The sequence below is a fragment of the Cherax quadricarinatus genome, chromosome 66 (genome assembly GCF_038502225.1).
Source record: "Cherax quadricarinatus isolate ZL_2023a chromosome 66, ASM3850222v1, whole genome shotgun sequence".
Lineage (NCBI taxonomy): Eukaryota > Metazoa > Arthropoda > Malacostraca > Decapoda > Parastacidae > Cherax > Cherax quadricarinatus.
In genome coordinates, this window is record NC_091357.1 from 3,624,858 (window position 1) to 3,648,317 (window position 23,460).

Here is a 23,460-nt window from a genome sequence, read left to right on the forward strand (position 1 = left end):
GTCCCATAGTTCGGTTGGTAGCGCACTCGGCTCCCATATTAAGTGTCCGTGGTTCGATTCCCAGTATGGATGGAAACAGGCGTGTTTCCTTAAACCCTCTGTCACTGTATCTAGCAGTAACTAGGTACCTGGGTGTTAGCCGACTGGTGTGGGTCGCATCCCGGGGACAAAATTAACCAAAGTTGCCCGAACTACTCTGCATAACCAGGGACTTTCTTTATACAATAGTATGTCATTGTTGTTAGTTAGATCTGTATAAGTTTTATCATGTACCTGTAGAAATAAAGATTATTATTATTTTATTACTAATCCGCCATTTTATAACAGTGCAGACACAAGGAGAGGCCAACAACACACGGAAGGTGCTGTCATCTGGCGGCTACACTCACATATACCAACATTAATAATACCAGCTAGCACCACTCACACCACTAGTGGAAATTTATTTATTAAGTTTATTCAGGTATACACAAATACTGGTACACAGATTATCATACATAGCAGTATATGTGTAGAGAACCTGGGATAACCCAAAAAAAGGCAGACAAAATGACTTGGTTTCATGAGATCCTTGTACACTTTCAAATAACCCATTTTCCTGTCTCGTGCCATTAAGTTTATTCAGGTACAGGTACACATAAATACAGTTACATAAATTATTATATATTTCAGCATGTGTGCAGATTACCTAGGATAACCCCCCAAAAAAGTCATTGATTTATTTCCATTGGGGTCCTTGTAATAGATTAGTTATAGATTTTGTTACTTGCTGTCCCTGTTCACCTAGCAGTAAGCAGGTACCCGGATGTTAGCCGATTGGTGTGGGTCGCATCCTGGGGACAAAATTAACCTAAGTTGCCTGAAATGCTCTACATAATAAGGGGCTTTCTATATAGTATGTCAGTGAAGTCAGCTATGGTCTGTATAAGATGAATCTTGTACTTGTAGAGATAAAAGAAACCCTTTGTCCATATGGCCACACAGTGGTAGTTAACCTAGTGGTACAACATGGCCACACAGTGGTAATTAACCTTGTGGTACAACATGACCACACAGTGGTGGTTAACCTGGTGATACAATATGGTCACAGGTGTTAACCTGATGGTACAACAGGTCACACAGTGGTGTTAACCTGGTGGTACAACATGGCCACACAGTGGCAATTAACCTTGTGGTACAACATGGCCACACAGTGGTGGTTAACCTGGTGGTACAACATGGCCACACAGTGGTAGTTAACCTGGTGGTACAACATAGCCACACAGTGGTAGTTAACCTTGTGGTATAACATGGCCACACAGTGGTAGTTAACCTGGTGGTACAACATGGCCACACAGTGGTAGTTAACCTTGTGGTATAACATGGCCACACAGTGGTAGTTAACCTGGTGGTACAACATGGCCACACAGTGGTGGTTAACCTGGTGGTACAACATGGCCACACAGTGGTAGATAACCTGGTGGTACAACATGGCCACACAGTGGTAGTTAACCTGGTGGTACAACATGGCCACACAGTGGTAGATAACCTGGTGGTACAACATGGCCACACAGTGGTGGTTAACCTGGTGGTACAACATGGCCACACAGTGGTAGTTAACCTTGTGGTATAACATGGCCACACAGTGGTAGTTAACCTGGTGGTACAACATGGCCACACAGTGGTGGTTAACCTGGTGGTACAACATGGCCACACAGTGGTAGATAACCTGGTGGTACAACATGGCCACACAGTGGTAGTTAACCTGGTGGTACAACATGGCCACACAGTGGTAGTTAACCTGGTGGTACAACATGGCCACACAGTGGTAGTTAACATGGTGGTGCAACATTGCCACACAGTGATAGTTAACCTGGTGGTACAACATGGCCACACAGTGGTAGTTAACCTAGTGGTACAACATGGCCACACAGTGGTAGTTAAGATGGTGGTACAACATGGCCACACAGTGGTAGTTAACATGGTGGTGCAACATGGCCACACAGTGATAGTTAACCTAGTGGTACACATGGCCACACAGTGGTAGTTAACCTGGTGGTACAACATGGCCACACAGTGGTAGTTAACCTAGTGGTACAACATGGCCACACAGTGGTAGTTAAGATGGTACAACATGGCCACACAGTGATAGTTAACCTGATGGCACATCATTTTAATAATGGTAGAATTACCAACAATGTGTTAGGTAAAAGAACGCATGAGCATCTAATAAGATATTTTATTGCATCATCGTTTCGCTGTACAGGGGTGAAACGTTGCACATGTGTCCCACTACCTGACATTCATGTCATTTGGCTCACGGTAAAATGATTTTTTAAGAGTGTAAATGTAATTGTTTTCTTTTACCAGGTAGAGTGCAGCGAGGATCAGGTGAAATGTGGGAGCAGCGGTAAATGTCTGCCATTATCATGGCTCTGTGATGGTGCCATAGACTGTGATGATGGTACTGATGAAGTCAACTGTCCGAAGGTACTATTTGTTAGTAACAAGTTATCACAAGTTATATACACTGATGGATCTAAACAGGAGTCTTCTGGCAGGGCTGCATCTGCTCTTGTTGCCACCTCCCTAGTTAAGAACGATAATAAATTTGTTGAGTTAGGCATAAGAATTAACAACTGGGCGTCTACACTGCAAACTGAATTGTTTGCAATCCTAATGGCGCTAAAGCTAACCTATGACACTGAGCTTGACTCTGTCATCATTACTGATTCTATGTCATCATTGAAGGCTCTTGGCTCATATAATGACTCCAACAACATGCTCATTGGGGAAGCCAGGTATAGATACTCAAAAATTAGGGACAAAGGAATTAATGTACAATTGCTATGGATCCCATCACACATTGGATTACTCCTTCATGATAAAGTTGATATGTTAGCCAAGAAGAGTATCGAGAAGGAGAATGTAGAATATAACTTTGGTATAACTGTGTCTAGCATTAGGAATAATATTAGGAGAGAAGTAAATAATGAAAATGATTGTTATAGGAATGCAGTTATAAGCCTGAGTAGATCTATAACCCACTATGATAACATGAACGTAGATAAGTATGTTTATGGAGCAACTTGCAATGTGAACAGACTGACTGATGTTGTAGTGGCCAGGCTTAGGCTTGGTTACAAGTACTTCTGGCAGTTTGGGAGACACACAGATGATGATCAAACTAAATGTAAATTATGTGATCAGGCATATGGTCACTCTCTTGAACACTATGTGCTTAATTGTCCACTTATTGAGGAATACAGAGACAGACAGTATAATAACCTATGTGACATGTCAAGATATCTTATTAATGAAAATAAGATACCAGATATACTAAGCAAATTTCCTAAATTTGCTTGTAACAGATAAGTGAACTATAGATATGTAGATATAAATCCATATGTATTCCTGTTAACCCTTTGGGGCCTAGTTCCTAGGCCTTTTGTGTATCCATATGCTCTCGCGCTACCCTCCACAGGATGGATATGGGGTGCACAATAAACTAGCCACTTCGGTGGCAAAATCTAATCTATCTCACGCATGACCGTCCCACAGTCATGCGTGAGTAAACACTACAGAAAAAATCTTACTGTTTTCTCTTTAGAAATACTACACTGATATGTTAATTTTTAAATGGGTGGACGGGTAAGCCAGCGGAAGGTCTCGGTCAGATGACTAAAAGCTCCTGTGGCGTGTCATCATATGACTAAGACCCGTGTCAGGGAACACTTGTCCTGTTTCTTAACCAGTGTTGCCTAACTCCACTGGAACACGCAACCAAACAAACATCAGAATAAGTGCTACCATAATATGAAAAAAATATGAATTTGAGGGCAAATATTTGAGACAAAACCGCCCTTGAATGAATGATGGTAAATGTATTTCCTCCTTTTGGGGCAATATTGCCGTCGTGGGAAACAGTCATTGTTTTTTATCAAAACTTTGAATGGAACTAAAATTAAATACTTACATCCAAAATATATAAAGGAACAAACTGTAATAGGTATTCAATTATTTGTATTGTACTCACCTAGTTGAGGTTGCAGGGGTCGAGTCCAAGCTCCTGGCCCCGCCTCTTCACTGGTCGCTACTAGGTCACTCTCCCTGAACCATGAGCTTTATCGTACCTCTGCTTAAAGCTATGTATGGATCTTGCCTCCACTACATCGCTTCCCAAACTATTCCACTTCCTGACTACTCTGTGGCTAAAGAAATGCTTCCTATAATGTGTGTTAAGAGAGGAAGAGGAGGCAAGAGAAGTACATTTTATATGTTAAACACCAAGGTGCTTGGTAAGAGATGATTCCACATCATATCCTTGAACTGTAGAATTACAGGGAAGTAATTCCTTGGCATTACTCCAGTCAACACAATTTGCTGTATCCCTCTTACATGAATAAACAAAGCGTTGGATTCTTGTCCAATAGATATTGCATATGTGTGTTTAATTCTGGTCTCAAGAGCTTTGCCAGTTTGTCCCGTGCAAAATTTAGGATAAACTGGCAAATCCCTCGACACCAGATTATATATACATAGAGAGAGAGAGAGAGGTACCACCTCTGGAGCTGGACTGGAGATCATCATCCTCAGAAAAGACAATAAACGCACTTCAGGGAAAACTTAGGATTCTCCCTAGAGCTGTTTTGAGTATTTTCTTCTACCTCTCCCTATATTCTATGAACTGTATTTGAAAACAAAATACATTAACAAAGATACAGTGGGAAGGGTAACAACATAAGTGACATCTCAGGGTCTACATCTCAAATATTTATTTTACAGATGAAGTGTGTGGATCAGTTTTCTTGTACAGACAGTGGACGATGTGTTCCAGTGTCTTGGCAGTGTGATGGTGACCTCGACTGTCTGGATGGTAGTGATGAATCTGAGTGTCCCCAGGTATGGTTCTCACCTTTAAATGTTCATATGATTATGAATTTACAAATTTCTTCAATATGTTCCTTGTGCTCCATCTTACTCGTGTAGTCTGTTATTTCCATTGTCTGCAAGTTACTTGTATTGTTTTATTAATATTTTACATGAATAACTGTCTTTTTTTTTTTTTTTTTTTTTTTTTTTATTCGCCGGTATTCTCCCGGCCCGGGTCTTTTCCAAGTAGTGGTGACCCGGCCTTGGCTCCCTATTTGGGGAGTGTCTCGAGACTTAAGTCTCCCATGGGAGGAGGTACAGTACCTCATCTTTGGGACCAAGTGTCCCCAGGCCTAGCCACATTCCCCGCCCTCGTCATGAACCCATGATAATATTCAATAATAACCCGCATCTAGCTTTTTCAGACTTTAAGATTGTATATTACAAAATTTATGCGAATATTACAATAATTTAGGGCGAATAAAAAAAATTTAGATATTTTTTTTATTATATATTGTAAACTGGATTCATTTTTTCCCTTCAGTGGACTCAATAACTTTGTTACTGATGGACTCGTCTGTCGCCACATCCATTCCTAGATCATTAAAAACATTTACTTCCTTTACACTCCCTCCCTCCATCCACACTCCTTCCCTCCACACTCCTTCCCTCCATCCACACTCCTTCCCTCCATCCACACTCCTTCCCTTTATCTACAATCCCTTCCACACAGTCCTCCATCCGTCCCTCCATACTCCCTCCCTCAACAGTGCCCTCCATCTAGTCTGATGGGCAATTTTTCATTGATTTAGATTTTCTCTTACTCTCATCTATGTTTTTTAAGCTCATACTCAACTAATCTCCTCACATTATTAAGCTTATGCTTTAACAAATTTCGGTGTTTTTGGAAGATCCATAAAATTTTCTGGTGGTATACACGTTGATAGACTAATGAAGGTATAGTTGTCTCGGTACTTTTTATATCATATATAAGAAGATGAAAGGTAGTTTTTCCCTGTGTTTTATTTGTGTTCATTAAAATATTATCAAATTTGTATTAACCATGGTGATTTTAAGTCTCTCTCGCTTTCTTGTTTTATCTTATTTTATTAATTGTATTGATTTTCGCCATAAGCGATGCATACAGCTGCGCTGGAGGACTGGAAGAGTGGTTGTGCATGCGGGATAACTGTGTGCGCGTTATATAATGCTAGGATAATGGGGCGTGTGTAGATGTATGGTGGGATAACAGTGTATCTGTTGGTAGGATAACGGGCCATACCACGGGCGGGAATAGAACCCGCGATCAGTCTCAAAACTCCAGACCACTACGATTTCGTGAGTCAGGATAACGGGACGTGTGTGGTTGCATGGTGGGATAACTAGATATATATGTGTGTGGTTGCATGGTGGAAGAAGTGGATATACGTGTGTTGCATTGTGGGATAACTGGATGCAGAATATGAGTTCATCAATTGCTTTTCTAATGATTACTATTGTTGCTTATTATTATTATTATTATTATTATTATTATTATTATTATTACTATTATTATTCAGTGCCTGACAGCTTCCTACGCATTTAGCAAACCCTAACAGGTGTTTCGTATGTTTGAATCTCAGTGTGAGGAAGGTATACGACTGAGAGGGGTCTTCCCAACAGCTGTGTTGCATAGTGTGGGTAGCACCAGTGAAAGTGTGGAGATTTTTTAATATTCTCCGAGTGAGGAGAACATATTCCGGGGCAGGTGAGAGCTGATCAGCAGTAGGTCACAGTGAGGGATGATGTATTACACACTTGTGAAACACTTCGGTGTCTTTATTGTGGAAACGTTTCGCCAACCAGTGACTTCCTCAGTCTAATACAGAGAAAAAATGGACTGTATTAGGCTGATAAAGTCACTGGTTGGCGAAACGTTTCCATGATAAAGATACCCAAGTGTTGCACAAGTGTCTAATTCACCAACCTGTCGGTCTCTGAACCATATATCTACATCAAAGTGAGAGAACTGCTGGGATGAACCAGCGAGAGAGAGACAGACAGGGAATTTCGAACTCTCACTCGGCGGGAGGTAGTCGAGGGGTAATGCCTGCAAGCCAATATATGTAAGAATTCATGGCCCAGTGAACAATTAGTGATTATTAGACAATTAGGAACAGTAACAGTAGGAAAGAGACTGTACATGATGTTAAATAGGCAAGTAACCGATGAAGTGTTAGTAAAGACAGTATCCGAACTGGCATTTGGTGATGTAGGGCTTGTGATAGGCTTGTGAAGTGACTGTACTTACTGACCTGTGGACTCTCATTCTTGTCACTATCATAACAATAATAATAATTTCTACAAGTACATGTACAAGGTATACAGGCCTGGCTGATATCAATGACATATCGCTATATAGAAAACCCTTTGTTATGCAGAGTATTTCGGGCAAATTAGGCCAATTTTATCCCAGGATGCGACCCACACCAATCGACTAACACCCAGGTACCTATTTTGTTGATGGGTTAACATTGAAGAGCAGGTGTCTTAAGGAAACATGTCATAATGTTTCCAACTTGACCTGGGATCGACCCCTGGACCTCAGTGTGTGAGCTGAGTGCGTTAGCAGTCGAGCTACGGGACACCTTAAGGACTCTTTGCTGCCTCACAGGTACAAGTAGGTTCTCTAGGACGAGTCCTGTCCCTCACAGAGCACTCTGCCTTTATAGTACCTTATCGATGACATAATTTCCTTTTCATGATTGTTAATAATGGCAGACGAGAGTAATATACAGCGAGGACTGTATATTATAGTATACACAAATTTATATAATAAACCCATAGCCCCTTCTGGATACTGCCATAAATATTTAAGTATTTTAGTTTATGTCTATAATTAAGACTGATTTTAATGTGTGTAAATGTATCGTACATACAAGTTTTGAAATAATTACCCACCTTCCAGAGGCAGAAGCCGGTAAGAGGTAATTTCAAAGTAATTATTTGCAGGGGAAAATCTGTATTGTACGATGTTTCATCCACAGTGAGTGAAACATCATAAAATAAAGGCGTTTCCATGATAAAAGTGTCTTAGAAATTAACTTCCCAGATTCTTCGAATTTCCTATTTTTTCATATGTTTATTTTAATTTATAGACAAATACTGTCCCTATAATTTTTCTTTTTGAATGTGTAGGATAGCGTGTGCAGATTACAGCGTGGTGAATTTAAGTGCCAGAATAGCTCAACTTGTCTTAACGTTAAACAAGTATGCAACGGCTCACCAGACTGCAGTAATGGCGACGATGAAGGTCCTGCTTGTGGTGAGTGCTCTGTTGTGTTGGCATGGCAACAATGAACGTCTTTTTTATTAATATCTTTATATTAGTATAAGTACACTGGAATTTGTGCGATTAGATTTTTAGATTTTGCTGCCGAAGTGGCTAGTGTATTGCACACCCCATATCCTTCTTGTGGAAGGTAGCGCAAGAGCATGTGGATACACAAAAGGCCTAGGAACTAGGCCCAAAAAGGGTTAACATCTGGATTTATATCTGCAGTTCACTTATCTGTTACAAGCAAAGTTGTACGGACTGCACACCTCAAATGTTTACATATTTTTTTTTGTTAGCAGTTGCAGTACAGACAGGTAAATGTGTTTCTGAATGTATCTCGCTTTATCTTAAGTACTAAACCACTGTGTTTCGGTGATAGTGATGATCACAGATATATACCAACTGTAGTTAACTTGGGAGCAAAAGCTAAATCCTTCATGGAGACGAGGTCTAATGACAGTCTTATCCTAGACAACTGGCGTGCAGTATAGCTTAAGATAATTTATCATTTCAAGAAAACAAGTGCTAAGTGTAATGAACAAGTGTTACCTCTTCAAGCACCTTGTGAGCCCAGGCGAGGCTCAAGATGGTGCTCGATCTCAACTATTGAGTTGTAGGGACTCCTTCACAACCACATCTCAAATTGGACATTCTAATCGTCACTAGCATATAAGATAATATGATACCTTTACTTATTAGTACATTTTTATGTGTCATTCATATTTACTGTCCTTTTCATTGTACAATACTCTGACATTCATATATTTGCTAATAAACTATTCGCATATTGCCAACAATAGACGAGTGTTAATAGAAGTTAGAGGAACACAGTGTCTACCTAGCTCACTGCAGGGAAGGAACCGTATCGCCTGTCGTACACACACTTGCTCAGCCTGCGGTTGGAATCACTGCCCAAACCTTGGCGCAAGTTCATTACAAAGTCATTTTCTTTTTTGCCTATACATAGTTGCAGTACTCTTTTCTTTGTCTATACATAAGTGCAGTACTCTTCGGTTTGTCTCTACATAAGTGTAGTACTTTTATTTTTGTCTGTACGTAGCCGTAGTACTATTTTTTTGTCTGTTCATTGAAGTACTCTCTTTGTACAAAGATGCAGTACTATTTTCTTTGTCTATATATGAGTGTAGTACTGTTATGCGTGCAGCACGATAAAGGTATTTGTTCATTGTTGATTATTAACCAATATTATCAAAAATTTCACATGTTATTGTTCGTAAAAAAACATACTTACGTCACTTACCACTGATGTAAATCTTACATTCTGGTAAGATCAAATTTAAACCTGTTTTTGAATTGTGTTTCAGACAACTCGTGCCCAGAAAAGGAATGTAGCCATGGGTGTTTCACAACTCCAAAAGGATACCAGTGTACGTGTCCTGTGAACCTCACCCTGGACCACTTCAACACCACCTGCCTGGGTAGGTCCCTCAAGAGATGAGCAGCACTGCACATGTAGATTTGATAGCTGAAATTGTTTTAAACAAATTAATGCATGCATGTAATTAACACTCTGTCAGTAAGAATTTAGTGATAATGGTAGGTGGGTAAATTTTTAACTTTCATCGTCGATCGAAGTAGGCTACACATCTCAACGTTCCAAACTACGACGCCACTAATGGTTTTTTGAAGTTATCCCAGCCATTCCAGGATGCTGGGAATGAGTTCAGCAACCTTACTCGTGGATCAACTGCACCTAACACATTGTGATGTTTTAAATTGTTCTCACTGGCCATAATTTTTAAAGGGGTGGACCGGTAACCCAGCGGAAGGCCTCGGTCAGATGACCAAAAGCTCCAAAGGCGGGTCATCATCTAAGACCCGCGTCAGGAAACACTTGTCCCGTTTGCTGACTAACCTTACCTAACTTAACCTGCACATAACAATTTCTTATTGAGTCTTGCCCTAGTTAGCTTAAACCAGCGTTGGAAATTTTAAGCCGATGGCATGAAGCCTCGTGTTCTGAGCAAAATAAAAATTAAAAGTTGGAGAAAGAAAACTAATAAAAAAAATCCTGGCAACCGCTTATTATGTTCCCCTTCAGGGATACCTAATTAACATAAATTTATTATTTACAAATTATTACCTAATATTTATTATCACAAACCGTGTTTGGTGGAATTTTATATTAAAATGGGGAAGATTAATGAATCTATTCTTTGTCAATAATAATAATAATAATCTAGTCAAAGTTTTCCACTTTCAGGAGGCCTACCATCAGCCTATGTGTTAGTGGGAACAAGAGCAAACTTGGAGGCTTACTCCCTCGACAGTGCCAGTGAATTTACTGTGTATTCTGGAAAGGCCAACACTGCTTCCGGGGTGAGCTTTCTTTGTAACACTGATATTATGCTTCTATTCAGTCTTAACTAAGTAACAGGCATCAGCACAGAATCCCTCAAGGGTTTAGCGCATGGTTATGATTATTATAATAATACTTCAGCATACAATTTTTAAAGACACTACCACATCATCGCTAGCAAAACAAGTGGGTCGTAAGAAGATATAAAATGGTTATAATTATAACCATAATTTTTAAAGAGGTGGACAGGAAAGCCAGTGAAAGGCCTCGGTTAGATGACCAAAAGCTCCAGCTGCGGGTCATCATATGACTCAGACCCGTGTCAGGAAAGACTTGTCCTGTATCCGGATAGACCTTCCTAACCTAACTGGCAATAAGCTTCGGTGTTCCACAAGACAGCAATTTGGGTCCTTTTCTTTCATTCTCCTTTTATCACTTTCCAAATGCCTCGTTATTACCTCAGACAAACACTTCTTTTACAGACACCCATTCACCCTTATGGGTGAATGGGTGTCTGTAGTTGTGAAGAATTCACAACTACGGTGCTCTTCACACCAACTCCAAAGCTGAGGGACTGATTACCTCATCTTTTGTATATAGTTCTACTGTCTTCAAATAATGTCCTAGAATTTGTAATGATAAAGCCACTGGTTGACTAAACGTCTGCGAAAAAATACCCAGATGTTGTACATGTATCTTAAATTATTCAACCGGTCTTCAGATGGCCTGGTCAACCCTGTAGGAAAGACCTCGATCTTCCCAAACAACTGATGGTTGACAGTAACAGCTCGTAACTTTTATATATATATATATATATATATATATATATATATATATATATATATATATATATATATATATATATATATATATATATATATATATATATATATAGTTCGGGTGAGATATAAGCGACTATTGGCAGAAAGGTGGGCTAGTGCAAAGATGAGTAGTGGGGGGGGGGGGGGGGTTGAAGAGGGTTGGAATAGTTTTAAAAATGCAGTATTAGAATGTGGGGCAGAAGTTGGTGGTTATAGGAGGGTGGGGGCAGGAGGAAAGAGGAGTGATTGGTGGAATGATGAAGTAAAGGGTGTGATAAAAGAGAAAAAGGTAGCTTATGAGAGGTTTTTACAAAGCAGAAGTGTTATAAGAAGAGCAGAGTATATGGAGAGTAAAAGAAAGGTAAAGAGAGTGGTGAGAGAGTGCAAAAGGAGAGCAGATGATAGAGTGGGAGAGGCACTGTCAAGAAATTTTAATGAAAATAAGAAAAAATTTTGGAGTGAGTTAAACAAGTTAAGAAAGCCTAGGGAAAATATGGATTTGTCAGTTAAAAACAGAGTAGGGGAGTTAGTAGATGGGGAGATGGAGGTATTAGGTAGATGGCGAGAATATTTTGAGGAACTTTTAAATGTTAAGGAAGAAACAGAGGCAGTAATTTCATGCACTGGTCAGGGAGGTATACCATCTTTTAGGAGTGAAGAAGAGCAGAATGTAAGTGTGGGGGAGGTACGTGAGGCATTACGTAAAATGAAAGGGGGTAAAGCAGCTGGAACTGATGGGATCATGACAGAAATGTTAAAAGCAGGGGGGGATATAGTGTTGGAGTGGTTGGTACTTTGTTTAATAAATGTATGAAAGAGGGGAAGGTACCTAGGGATTGGCAGAGAGCATGTATAGTCCCTTTATATAAAGGGAAAGGGGACAAAAGAGACTGTAAAAATTATAGAGGAATAAGTTTACTGAGTATACCAGGAAAAGTGTACGGTAGGGTTATAATTGAAAGAATTAGAGGTAAGACAGAATGTAGGATTGCGGATGAGCAAGGAGGTTTCAGAGTGGGTACGGGATGTGTAGATCAGGTGTTTACATTGAAGCATATATGTGAACAGTATTTAGATAAAGGTAGGGAAGTTTTTATTGCATTTATGGATTTAGAAAAGGCATATGATAGAGTGGATAGAGGAGCAATGTGGCAGATGTTGCAAGTATATGGAATAGGTGGTAAGTTATTAAATGCTGTAAAGAGTTTTTATGAGGATAGTGAGGCTCAGGTTAGGGTGTGTAGAAGAGAGGGAGACTACTTCCCGGTAAAAGTAGGTCTTAGACAGGGATGTGTAATGTCACCATGGTTGTTTAATATATTTATAGATGGGGTTGTAAAGGAAGTAAATGCTAGGGTGTTTGGGAGAGGGGTGGGATTAAATTATGGGGAATCAAATTCAAAATGGGAATTGATACAGTTACTTTTTGCTGATGATACTGTGCTTATGGGAGATTCTAAAGAAAAATTGCAAAGGTTAGTGGATGAGTTTGGGAATGTGTGTAAAGGTAGAAAGTTGAAAGTGAACATAGAAAAGAGTAAGGTGATGAGGGTGTCAAATGATTTAGATAAAGAAAAATTGGATATCAAATTGGGGAGGAGGAGTATGGAAGAAGTGAATGTTTTCAGATACTTGGGAGTTGACGTGTCGGCGGATGGATTTATGAAGGATGAGGTTAATCATAGAATTGATGAGGGAAAAAAGGTGAGTGGTGCGTTGAGGTATATGTGGAGTCAAAAAACGTTATCTATGGAGGCAAAGAAGGGAATGTATGAAAGTATAGTAGTACCAACACTCTTATATGGGTGTGAAGCTTGGGTGGTAAATGCAGCAGCGAGGAGACGGTTGGAGGCAGTGGAGATGTCCTGTTTAAGGGCAATGTGTGGTGTAAATATTATGCAGAAAATTCGGAGTGTGGAAATTAGGAGAAGGTGTGGAGTTAATAAAAGTATTAGTCAGAGGGCAGAAGAGGGGTTGTTGAGGTGGTTTGGTCATTTAGAGAGAATGGATCAAAGTAGAATGACATGGAAAGCATATAAATCTATAGGGGAAGGAAGGCGGGGTAGGGGTCGTCCTCGAAAGGGTTGGAGAGAGGGGGTAAAGGAGGTTTTGTGGGTAAGGGGCTTGGACTTCCAGCAAGCGTGCGTGAGCGTGTTAGATAGGAGTGAATGGAGACGAATGGTACTTGGGACCTGACGATCTGTTGGAGTGTGAGCAGGGTAATATTTAGTGAAGGGATTCAGGGAAACCGGTTATTTTCATATAGTCGGACTTGAGTCCTGGAAATGGGAAGTACAATGCCTGCACTTTAAAGGAGGGGTTTGGGATATTGGCAGTTTGGAGGGATATATTGTGTATCTTTATGTGTGTATGCTTCTAGACTGTTGTATTCTGAGCACCTCTGCAAAAACAGTGATAATGTGCGAGTGTGGTGAAAGTGTTGAATGATGAAAGTATTTTCTTTTTGTGGATTTTCTTTCTTTTTTTGGGTCACCCTGCCTCGGTGGGAGACGGCCGACTTGTTGAAAAAAAAAATATATATGTGTATATATATATATATATATATATATATATATATATATATATATATATATATATATATATATATATATTATATTTATATATATATATTTTTTTTTTTCTCAACAAGTCGGTCGTCTCCCACCGAGGCAGGGTGACCCAAAAAAGAAAGAAAATCCCCAAAAAGAAAATACTTTCATCATCATTCAACACTTTCACCACACTCGCACATTATCACTGTTTTTGCAGAGGTGCTCAGAATACAACAGTTTAGAAGCATACACATATAAAGATACACAACATATCCCTCCAAACAAATTAGAAACGTGCTATTTACTCTTGCCTCGATTTCGGCTGGAACTGTTGGCATCTCGCCATTATTCTCTTTCCATGAACCACCTTCCAGAGACATCGTTCGACTGTCCCCATTGCTCACTTTTACAAATATCTTTCCAATATGCTCCAGGTGCTGTGAAATTTCATCTTTTCAAATTCTAAAGTGTTTTCGAAGATTTTGTCTGCTGCTCTGAAACTGGTGACATTATTTGATGTAATTAATCGCGAGCGTGAAAATTCACCAGCACATCTGAATTATTTAACAAACGCTTCTGCAGACATTGTTCGAGATGTACTGAACGTGTATCTGCACACAGATGTACAAGAAATGCAGTCTCTTAAGACTGTCTCCCCATTCTCTGGATTTTTGAACGTTATTGCCAGTAGGTGTGTTGCACGTTTATCACCTACATCCACTCTGTACCCTTTCTTGGGGTTGTAACGGCAGACCTAGATACTGTAATGTCCTACCAATATCCCATCGGCAGATGATGCAACCTTTGACTATTCTCGTTACAGCTGCACGACTTTGGATTACCCAGAAATTTTGGCGTAGGGATGCAAGGGTTTCTGGTACGCTTCATACTCATAATAATTTAGTCAGCCATACGTAATCTAGTTGTGTAGAATATATGGAGCCTATCTGACTTTGAAATTATATAGCCTTTCCCTACACCTTAGTACTCCTGCAAGATCCATAAGCAGTCCTGCAAGATTCAGAAATCAATCATGCATAATCCCGCGAACCCTTCAGGTTAGTGGGAGCAATGTAAATATTTATCTGTTCCTATGTATGTGTGGATATTATCCCGAATTTATCTTCCCGGTTTCTCAGTTGATCGGTCTTGAAGCACTCGATTCGATAATTGGTTATGACCACACAACTGTACACTGTGTCGTGGTATGTACCGAATCAGTCTTTTATATTCCACATCGCTCAAGGTACATTTCACACTGATTTTAGGTGTCAATGAATATACTACGTGGTTGAACAAGCCTACATATATTGACAGATTGCACATCTGTACGTAGTGTAAACTACATAAACCATACCCCCGGCCGGGATTGAACCCGCGGTCATAGAGTCTCAAAACTCCAGCCCGTCGGGTTCAATCCCGGCCGGGGGTATGGTTTATTTGCAATCGTGTCATTACGATTTCTTAAGTCAGTAAACTACATCCCGTATCCTTACAATTATCCTGGTATTGCAATGCCGTACAGTTGTATAGTCCTTAATTACTCTTTGCGGCCCAAGTAATGGCAGTTATCCTGCCACTTTCGGTCAGAACTTTACTTAGTGTAAAATATCCTAGTTTTGCTGCCCATCTCTTATTTGAGTAATAGCTATACAAAGTGACATAGATTATTAGAATGTGTTTCATAGCAATATGAGAATGTATTTCATATAAAATATCTCAACTTTATTTTATTAATGTGTTTTAAAATGTAAATTTTATGATGAAATTGAGTTCTCGGCTTCCTTAGGACAACTCACGGTGTGACATCAATGTTTTTGTTAAGAGATATCAGCGTGGCTAGCGGCGAGCAACTCACGCAGCCGAACATGACTGATCCCTGACCATCCACTTTTGTCTGGGAGTCAGCCAGCCCAGAGTAACATACCGGTCCAAAGACTTTCTTTAGGGCTTCAGTGTTGCGTTAATATAGCATTGATCTATGAGGGTTTTTTTATTTAAATCAAGAAGGTAAGCTGAATAATAGGCTTATGGCATAATAGACTCTCACGTGTGGCCAAGCCTCTCGTCTGTCATCTACATCTCCAAAATTAACTAACCATTGCATCATTTTCTTCTTAGCTCTCCTACCTTCAAATGACAGAACATTGTATATTGTTTATTTTAGTTCACTCCAGCTCTGTTGCTACTTGTATTTAATATAACTCGACTAGTTTTTTTAATAACAGAAAACTAAATTTACTGTATAAAATTAAGTAGCATCTGATAATATATGTCCATAGCTAAAGTAAGATTGTAACATACAGAAAACTATACGATTACTGTATAAAATGAAGTAGCATCTGATAATATATCTATAGCTAAATTAAGAATTTACATGCACCATGCACATTCCAGTTTGGAAATTCTGTAATTGGCAGATAATAGCAGTAGCATATGACCCGGTGGAAGCGATGGTGTACTGGAGCATGAAAGAGCAAGGTGGTGTGTACAGGAAGGACCTACATGCAGCCAGACATGCAGAGTTGATTATAGAAACAGGTAAGGTGAGGAAAACACACAGTGTAGTAGTGTATTTCAGTGCTTTGTATTAAGGCAAGCATAATATTCGACGTCTCAGAAAAGAGCGTTGATACAGTGGTGTGTCTGTTGTATCCTCATTTGACATTTTTATTGGAACCTTTTTGTGTTTTGTGAGTGAAACTTTTTTCCTGAATTTTTTTGAATGAAGCGTTTTTATTGCACTATATAAGGTGTAATATGTATACTTACTGTAAAGGCAGAATATTGAATCAGTTTACCAAGAACTGGGTTGTTAGAAGGTCGTAATCAGATTACAATGCACACATTTATTTCCTCTTTTTATTTGTAATAGAGCGAGTGAATTATCAGTATAGGTTGTACATTTGTATTGCAAATATTACCTCTTTGTAATCTCTTAAGGAATAAGGTAGAGTGAAATTACTAGGATGAACAATGGAAAGACAGAGAGAGAGAGATGCAAAGGGTATTTATAGAGAGGAACTTAAATATATGAGTTTGTTGACCCGAGTTTTTGCTGCTCCAACAGATGGAAAAGTAGTGGAGGGTTTGGCAGTGGACTGGCTGGGAAGGAATTTGTATATGACGGACAGTCAACAAGGTTGTGTCTCCGTGTGTTCCCTGCGTGGCATTGTCTGCAAGACTCTCGTCTCCAGTAGCTCCTGCAGAGCCATCCACCTCGACCTTCAGAACAGGTTAGACAGTGACCTCGGATTTTTTTTATTTTGTCATTGCACGAAGCCTGGTCATGGACCGGACGGCAGGGGCGTTGACCCCCGAACATCCTCCAGGTATAAGCTTTTGTTTCCTCTGAGGTACAACTATTTTCCTGAGCTTAGGGAGAAGAGCCTTTTATCTAGATAATGAATTATACAGAACTCGGTTTTAATATTAAATGTATGACATATGAAGTCTTCATATTTTGGTTGAGTTTAAAGCCTATCGACCACATATAACCTGTTCACCACCAGTTTAAGAAAAGATTAAAGTCAATTTTCAAGGTATATACACCGAGATAAATAACTTCTCAGTGTGTATATATATCCTTGTGTTGATATTTAGGTTAGGTAGGTTTCTCAGGAAACAGGACAAGTGTTTCTTAGTCATATGATGACCCGTCGCTGGAGCTTTTGGTCATCAGACCAAGGCTTTCCGCAGGCTTACCGGTTTACCGCTTTAAAAATTATGGTTTCTCATTGTAACCATTTCTCTATGTTGATATTTTTAATTCCGTTAAAAGTTATACATATTAAGAAATCTCTTTCTCTCGCTACTGCTGTAATTGTATAGAAATAAAATATAATCGTACTTAAAAATTTGCAGGCTTCTGCATATTTGTTGTTTGTGATTTTCCAGTGTTGTTCATCACTCACGACACGTCAACACAAGAGCGTTGACGCCTGAAGACTTCCTTCAGGCGTCAAGTCTCTCGCGGCCTGGTGCCCAGACCGACTTTTTTCTGGCCAGATCTTTTATGGTGGTCATTATGTCTTATGAATGTCAGTGTTAAAAAGATTAGAGATGGACTACAGGGATGTGCTCTCAGAAACACACGGAACCCACGTCTGAAGCAAAATTTGTCATGCAGATCTAACATTGTATTTTTATCTCTTACAACGTACCCTCCCTACCTGCCTCACTCTTTCCCCTCCCTCCCTCCCTCCCTCCATCTTTCCTCTCCTTCCCTCCATCTTTCCTCTCCCTCCCTCCCTCTTTCCTCTCCCTCACTTTAACCCACTCTTTTCCCTTCCCCCACCGGACAAGTTTTATAGAATGAACATTAAAATGGTATAAAATACCGACAGATTGTTAGGTAAGACACATATGCAACAGTTAGGTATCTTTATTTCGAAACGTTTCGCCTACACAGTAGGCTTCTTCAGTCGAGTACAGAAAAGTTGATAGAAGCAGAAGATGCTTGAAGACGATGTAATCAGTCCATCACCCTTAAAGTTTTGAGGTGGTCAGTCCCTCAGTCTGGAGAAGAGCATTGTTCCGTTGTCTGAAACAATATGAAGTTGAAGTGACAGGATGGAGCTTTATATAGTGCCAGGAGGTGAGACGTAGGTTGCTTTGTGAGGGCAGGTCCCTCTCAAACTCAGCCGTTCTCACTAGCAGATGTTGTCGAAGTTGATGGTCTGTACCAAGATACCCTTGTGTTGCAGTGTCTGACAGAATGAACATTAAAATGGTATAAAATACCGACAGATTGTTAGGTAAGACACATATGCAACAGTTAGGTATCTTTATTTCGAAACGTTTCGCCTACACAGTAGGCTTCTTCAGTCGAGTACAGAAAAGTTGATAGAAGAAGAAGCCTACTGTGTAGGCGAAACGTTTCGAAATAAAGATACCTAACTGTTGCATATGTGTCTTACCTAACAAGTTTTATAGAGATGACTGTATTCCCTTCTTGAAAACATTAAGTAATTGCACGTCTATTTTTTTTTTTTTAGGGAATGAATTGGTTTATCCTCGTAGTCTTATCATAGACCACTTTTTGTTTTTTCCTTCTCAGTTGACTCTTATCAGACACACACACATTTACAGTTGTGTGGCTTACTGGCAATCAGAGGCTACTAAAACACTTTACTTGTTACTTCTTAAAATTATATTTAAATATTCTGTGATGAAAACTTTTTAGAATTTAACATTTTAATTCTAAGTTGAAAACTTAGTTTTGCATCTTAACATGTGTATTTAATAATTCTAAGATGAAAAGTTATCTTGTGATTATTATAAACTAACATGTATGACCAGTCTTAATATTTAAGCATCGTACTCAAGTCAGTTTTAAAAAAAAATATGTCAGACATACATACAAATATTTGTTGTGTGTGCATTATACAAATTTGGTTTTCCAGAAAAATGTTTTGGACTAATTGGAAAATTGGCGTAGTAGAATCTGCAGACCTGGATGGTTCTAGCAAGTCTACCCTAGTGTCTGGTCTAGGGTGGCCCAATGCTCTAGCTGCTGACCCATCACAGCACAAGTTGTACTGGATGGATGCTCTTACTAACACTGTAGAGCATATGAATTATGACGGAACCAATCGTACAGTAAGTGGACAAGGTTGAAAGATAAAATGTATATTCTCTTATATACTCGTTAAACTAAATAAAACTACTGTTCAAGTTATGGAAATTTATACTTTTACAGTACGACACTCAGCATGTGTGAGCGTGTTAGATAGGAATGAATGGAGACGCATGGTTTTTGGGACTTGACGAGCTATTGGAGTGTGAGCAGGGTAATATTTTGTGATGGAATTCAGGGAAATCGATTAGCCGGACTTGAGTCCTGGAGGCGGAAGTACAATGCCTGCACTTTTAGTGAAGGGGTTGGAGATATTTGCTGTTTGGAGTGACATCTGAACTGTCATTTTATATATATATATATATATATAAATATTGGCAGTTTGGAGGGATATGTTGTGTATCTTTATACGTATATGCTTCTAAACTGTTGTATTCTGAGCGCCTCTGCAAAAACAGTGATAATGTGTGAGTGTGGTGAAAGTGTTGAATGATGAAAGTATTTTCTTTTTGGGGATTTTTTTTCTTTTTTGGGTCACTCTGCCTCGGTGGGAGACGGCCGACTTGTTGAATATGAATATATATATATATATATATATATATATATATATATATATATATATATATATATATATATATATATATATATATATATATATATACACATATATACATACACACACACACACACACACACACACACACACACACACACACACACACACACACACACACACACACACACACACCGGAACCTTTGGTCACGACGATAATTCTTTCCAAAACTCTGGTCGTAACCAGATACAAATTAAATTCTTTCTAAAATTTTCTCTTAAGTTTAAAAACGCATTTTCTTCATTTATGTTATAAAAAATCTTAAAAAACTTACCTAACCTTATTATAAGAAGCGTAATTTAATTTAGCCTAATCCAACTAAATATAATTTAGGTAAGTTTACAATAATTTAATAATAAGCAAACAATGAAATATATTGTTTTTCCTTAGTTTCGGAATGATTTTTGCGAAATTTTTGAATACACAAATTTTCATTTGCCTTATTCGGCAAGAAGAGCGTTGCTATTTAAGCCAAAATCGCTAGTTTTACCTATTTGGGACGACATATATATATATATATATATATATATATATATATATATATATATATATATATATATATATATATATATATATATATATATATATATATATACATTCAACAAGTCGGCCGTCTCCCACCGAGGCAGGGTGACCCAAAAAAGAAAGAAAATCCCCAAAAAGAAAATACTTTCATCATTCAACACTTTCACCTCACTCACACATAATCACTTTTTGCAGAGATGCTCAGAACACAACATTTTAGAAGCATATACATATAAAGATACACAACATATCCCTCCAAACTGCCAATATCCCGAACCCCTCCTTTAGAGTGCAGGCATTGTACTAACCATTTCCAGGACTCAAGTCCGGCTATATAAAAATAACCGGTTTCCCTGAATCCCTTCACTAAATATTACCCTGCTCACACTCCAACAGATTGTCAGGTCCCAAATACCATTCGTCTCCATTCACTCCTATCGAACACGCTCACGCACGCCTGCTGGAGGTCCAAGCCCCTCGCCCACAAAACCTCCCTTACCCCTTCCTTCCAACCTTTTCGAGGACGAACCCTACCCCGCCTTCCTTCCCCTACAGATTTAAATGCTCTCCATGTCATTCTACTTTGATCCATTCTCACTAAATTACCAAACCACCTCAACAAACCCTCTTCAGCCCTCTGACTAATACTTTTATTTACTCCGCACCTTCTCCTAATTTCCACACTCCGAATTTTCTGCATAATATTTACACCACACATTGCCCTTAGACAGGACATCTCCACTGCAACCGCCTCCTCGCTGCTGCATTCACAACCCAAGCTTCACTCCCATATAAGAGTGTTGGTACTACTATACTTTCATACATTCCCTTCTCTGCCTCCATAGATAATGTTTTTTTGTCTCCACATATACCTCAACCCACCACTCACCTTTTTTCCCTCATCAATTCTATGATTAACTTCATCCTTCATAAATCCATCCGCCGACACGTCAACTCCCAAGTATCTGAAAACATTCACTTCTTCCATACTCCTCCTCCCCAATTTGATATCCAATTTTTATCTAAATCATTTGATACTCTCCTCATCACCTTACTCTTTTCTTTGTTCACTTTCAACTTTCTACCTTTACACACATTCCCAAACTCGTCCACTAACCTTTGCAATTTTTCTTTAGAATCTCCCATAAGCACAGTATCATCAGCAAAAAGCAACTGTATCACTTCCCATTTTGTATTTGATTCCCCATAATTTAATCCCAACCCCATCTATAAATATATTAAACAACCATGGTGACATTACACATCCCTGCCTAAGACCTACTTTTACCGGGAAGTAGTCTCCCTCTCTTCTACACACCCTAACCTGAGCCTCACTATCCTCATAAAAACTCTTTACAGCATTTAGTAACTTACCACCTATTCCATACACTTGCAACATCTGCCACATTGCTCCCCTATCCACTCTAAAACCTCCTTGCTCATCCGCAATTCTACATTCTGTCTTACCTCTATTTCTTTCAATTATAACCCTACCGTACATTTTTCCTGGTATACTCAGTAAACTTATTCCTCTGTAATTTTTACAATCTCTTTTGTCCCCCTTCCCTTTATGTAAAGGGACTATACATGCTCTCCGGCAATCTCTAGGTACCTTCCCATCTTTCATACATTTATTAAACAAAAATACCAACCACTCCAACACTATACCCCCCCCCCCCCCTGCTTTTAACATTTCTGTCATGATCCCGTCAGTTCCAGCTGCTTTACCCCCTTTCATTCTACGTAATGCCTCACGCACCTCCCCCACACTCACATCCTGTTGTTCTTCACTCCTAAAAGATGGTATACCTCCCTGTCCAGTGCATGAAATTACCGCCTCCCTTTCTTCGTCGACATTGAAGTTCCTCAAAATATTCTCGCCATCTACCCAAAACCTCCATCTCCCCATCTAACTCCCCTTCTCTGTTTTTAATTGACAAATCCATTTGTTCCCTAGGCTTTCTTAACTTGTTTAACTCCAAAAATTTATATATATATATATATATATATATATATATATATATATATATATATATATATATATATATATATATATATATATATATATATATATACGCTGCAATAAGATCACAGTAAACAGGGGTAGGGGTCGTCCTCGAAAGGGTTGGAGAGAGGGGGTAAAGGAGGTTTTGTGGGCAAGGGGCTTGGACTTCCAGCAAGCGTACGTGAGCGTGTTAGATAGGAGTGAATGGAGACGAATGGTACTTGGGACCTGACGATCTGTTGGAGTGTGAGCAGGGTAATATTTAGTGAAGGGATTCAGGGAAACTGGTTATTTTCATATAGTCGGACTTGAGTCCTGGAAATAGGAAGTACAATGCCTGCACTTTAAAGGAGGGGTTTGGGATATTGGCAGTTTGGAGGGATATGTTGTGTATCTTTATATGTGTATGCTTCTAAACTGTTGTATTCTGAGCACCTCTGCAAAAACAGTGATAATGTGCGAGTGTGGTGAAAGTGTTGAATGATGAAAGTATTTTCTTTTTGGGGATTTTCTTTCTTTTTTGGGTCACCCTGCCTCGGTGGGAGACGGCCGACTTTTTGAATATATATATATATATATATATATATATATATATATATATATATATATATATATATATATATATATATACACACACACACACACATTACAGTTTGTTTCATCTGTTTTTGCTTTATAATTGGTGAGTAAAGTACCGTGATATATCACATAAGATAATTATACATGTGTCAAGTGCAGTGTATTGTGCGCATCTCCCCAGTCTCTGGTGGGTGCCAAGATTGACCATCCCTTCTCCATGGATCTTCTCGGTGATCAACTGTACTGGTCAGACTGGTCAACAAAACAGGTGGGTGGTTGTTGTTTTGATTACTGTGCGT

At 39.1% G+C, this 23,460-nt stretch overlaps 1 protein-coding gene across 1 annotated transcript in view; it reads left to right on the forward strand.

Annotated features, from left to right (window-relative positions):
• LOC128704208 (vitellogenin receptor Yl) overlaps positions 1–23,460 on the forward strand; it is a 32,982-nt gene that overhangs the window by 2,849 nt on the left and 6,673 nt on the right. Inside the window, exons 2-10 of the mRNA XM_070099004.1 lie at positions 2,350–2,469; positions 4,765–4,881; positions 8,029–8,155; positions 9,493–9,606; positions 10,392–10,507; positions 16,281–16,401; positions 16,931–17,096; positions 19,266–19,461; positions 23,343–23,429. Of these exons, the coding sequence (XP_069955105.1) occupies positions 2,350–2,469; positions 4,765–4,881; positions 8,029–8,155; positions 9,493–9,606; positions 10,392–10,507; positions 16,281–16,401; positions 16,931–17,096; positions 19,266–19,461; positions 23,343–23,429 (1,164 nt within the window). The remainder of the gene's footprint in view (positions 1–2,349; positions 2,470–4,764; positions 4,882–8,028; positions 8,156–9,492; positions 9,607–10,391; positions 10,508–16,280; positions 16,402–16,930; positions 17,097–19,265; positions 19,462–23,342; positions 23,430–23,460) is intronic.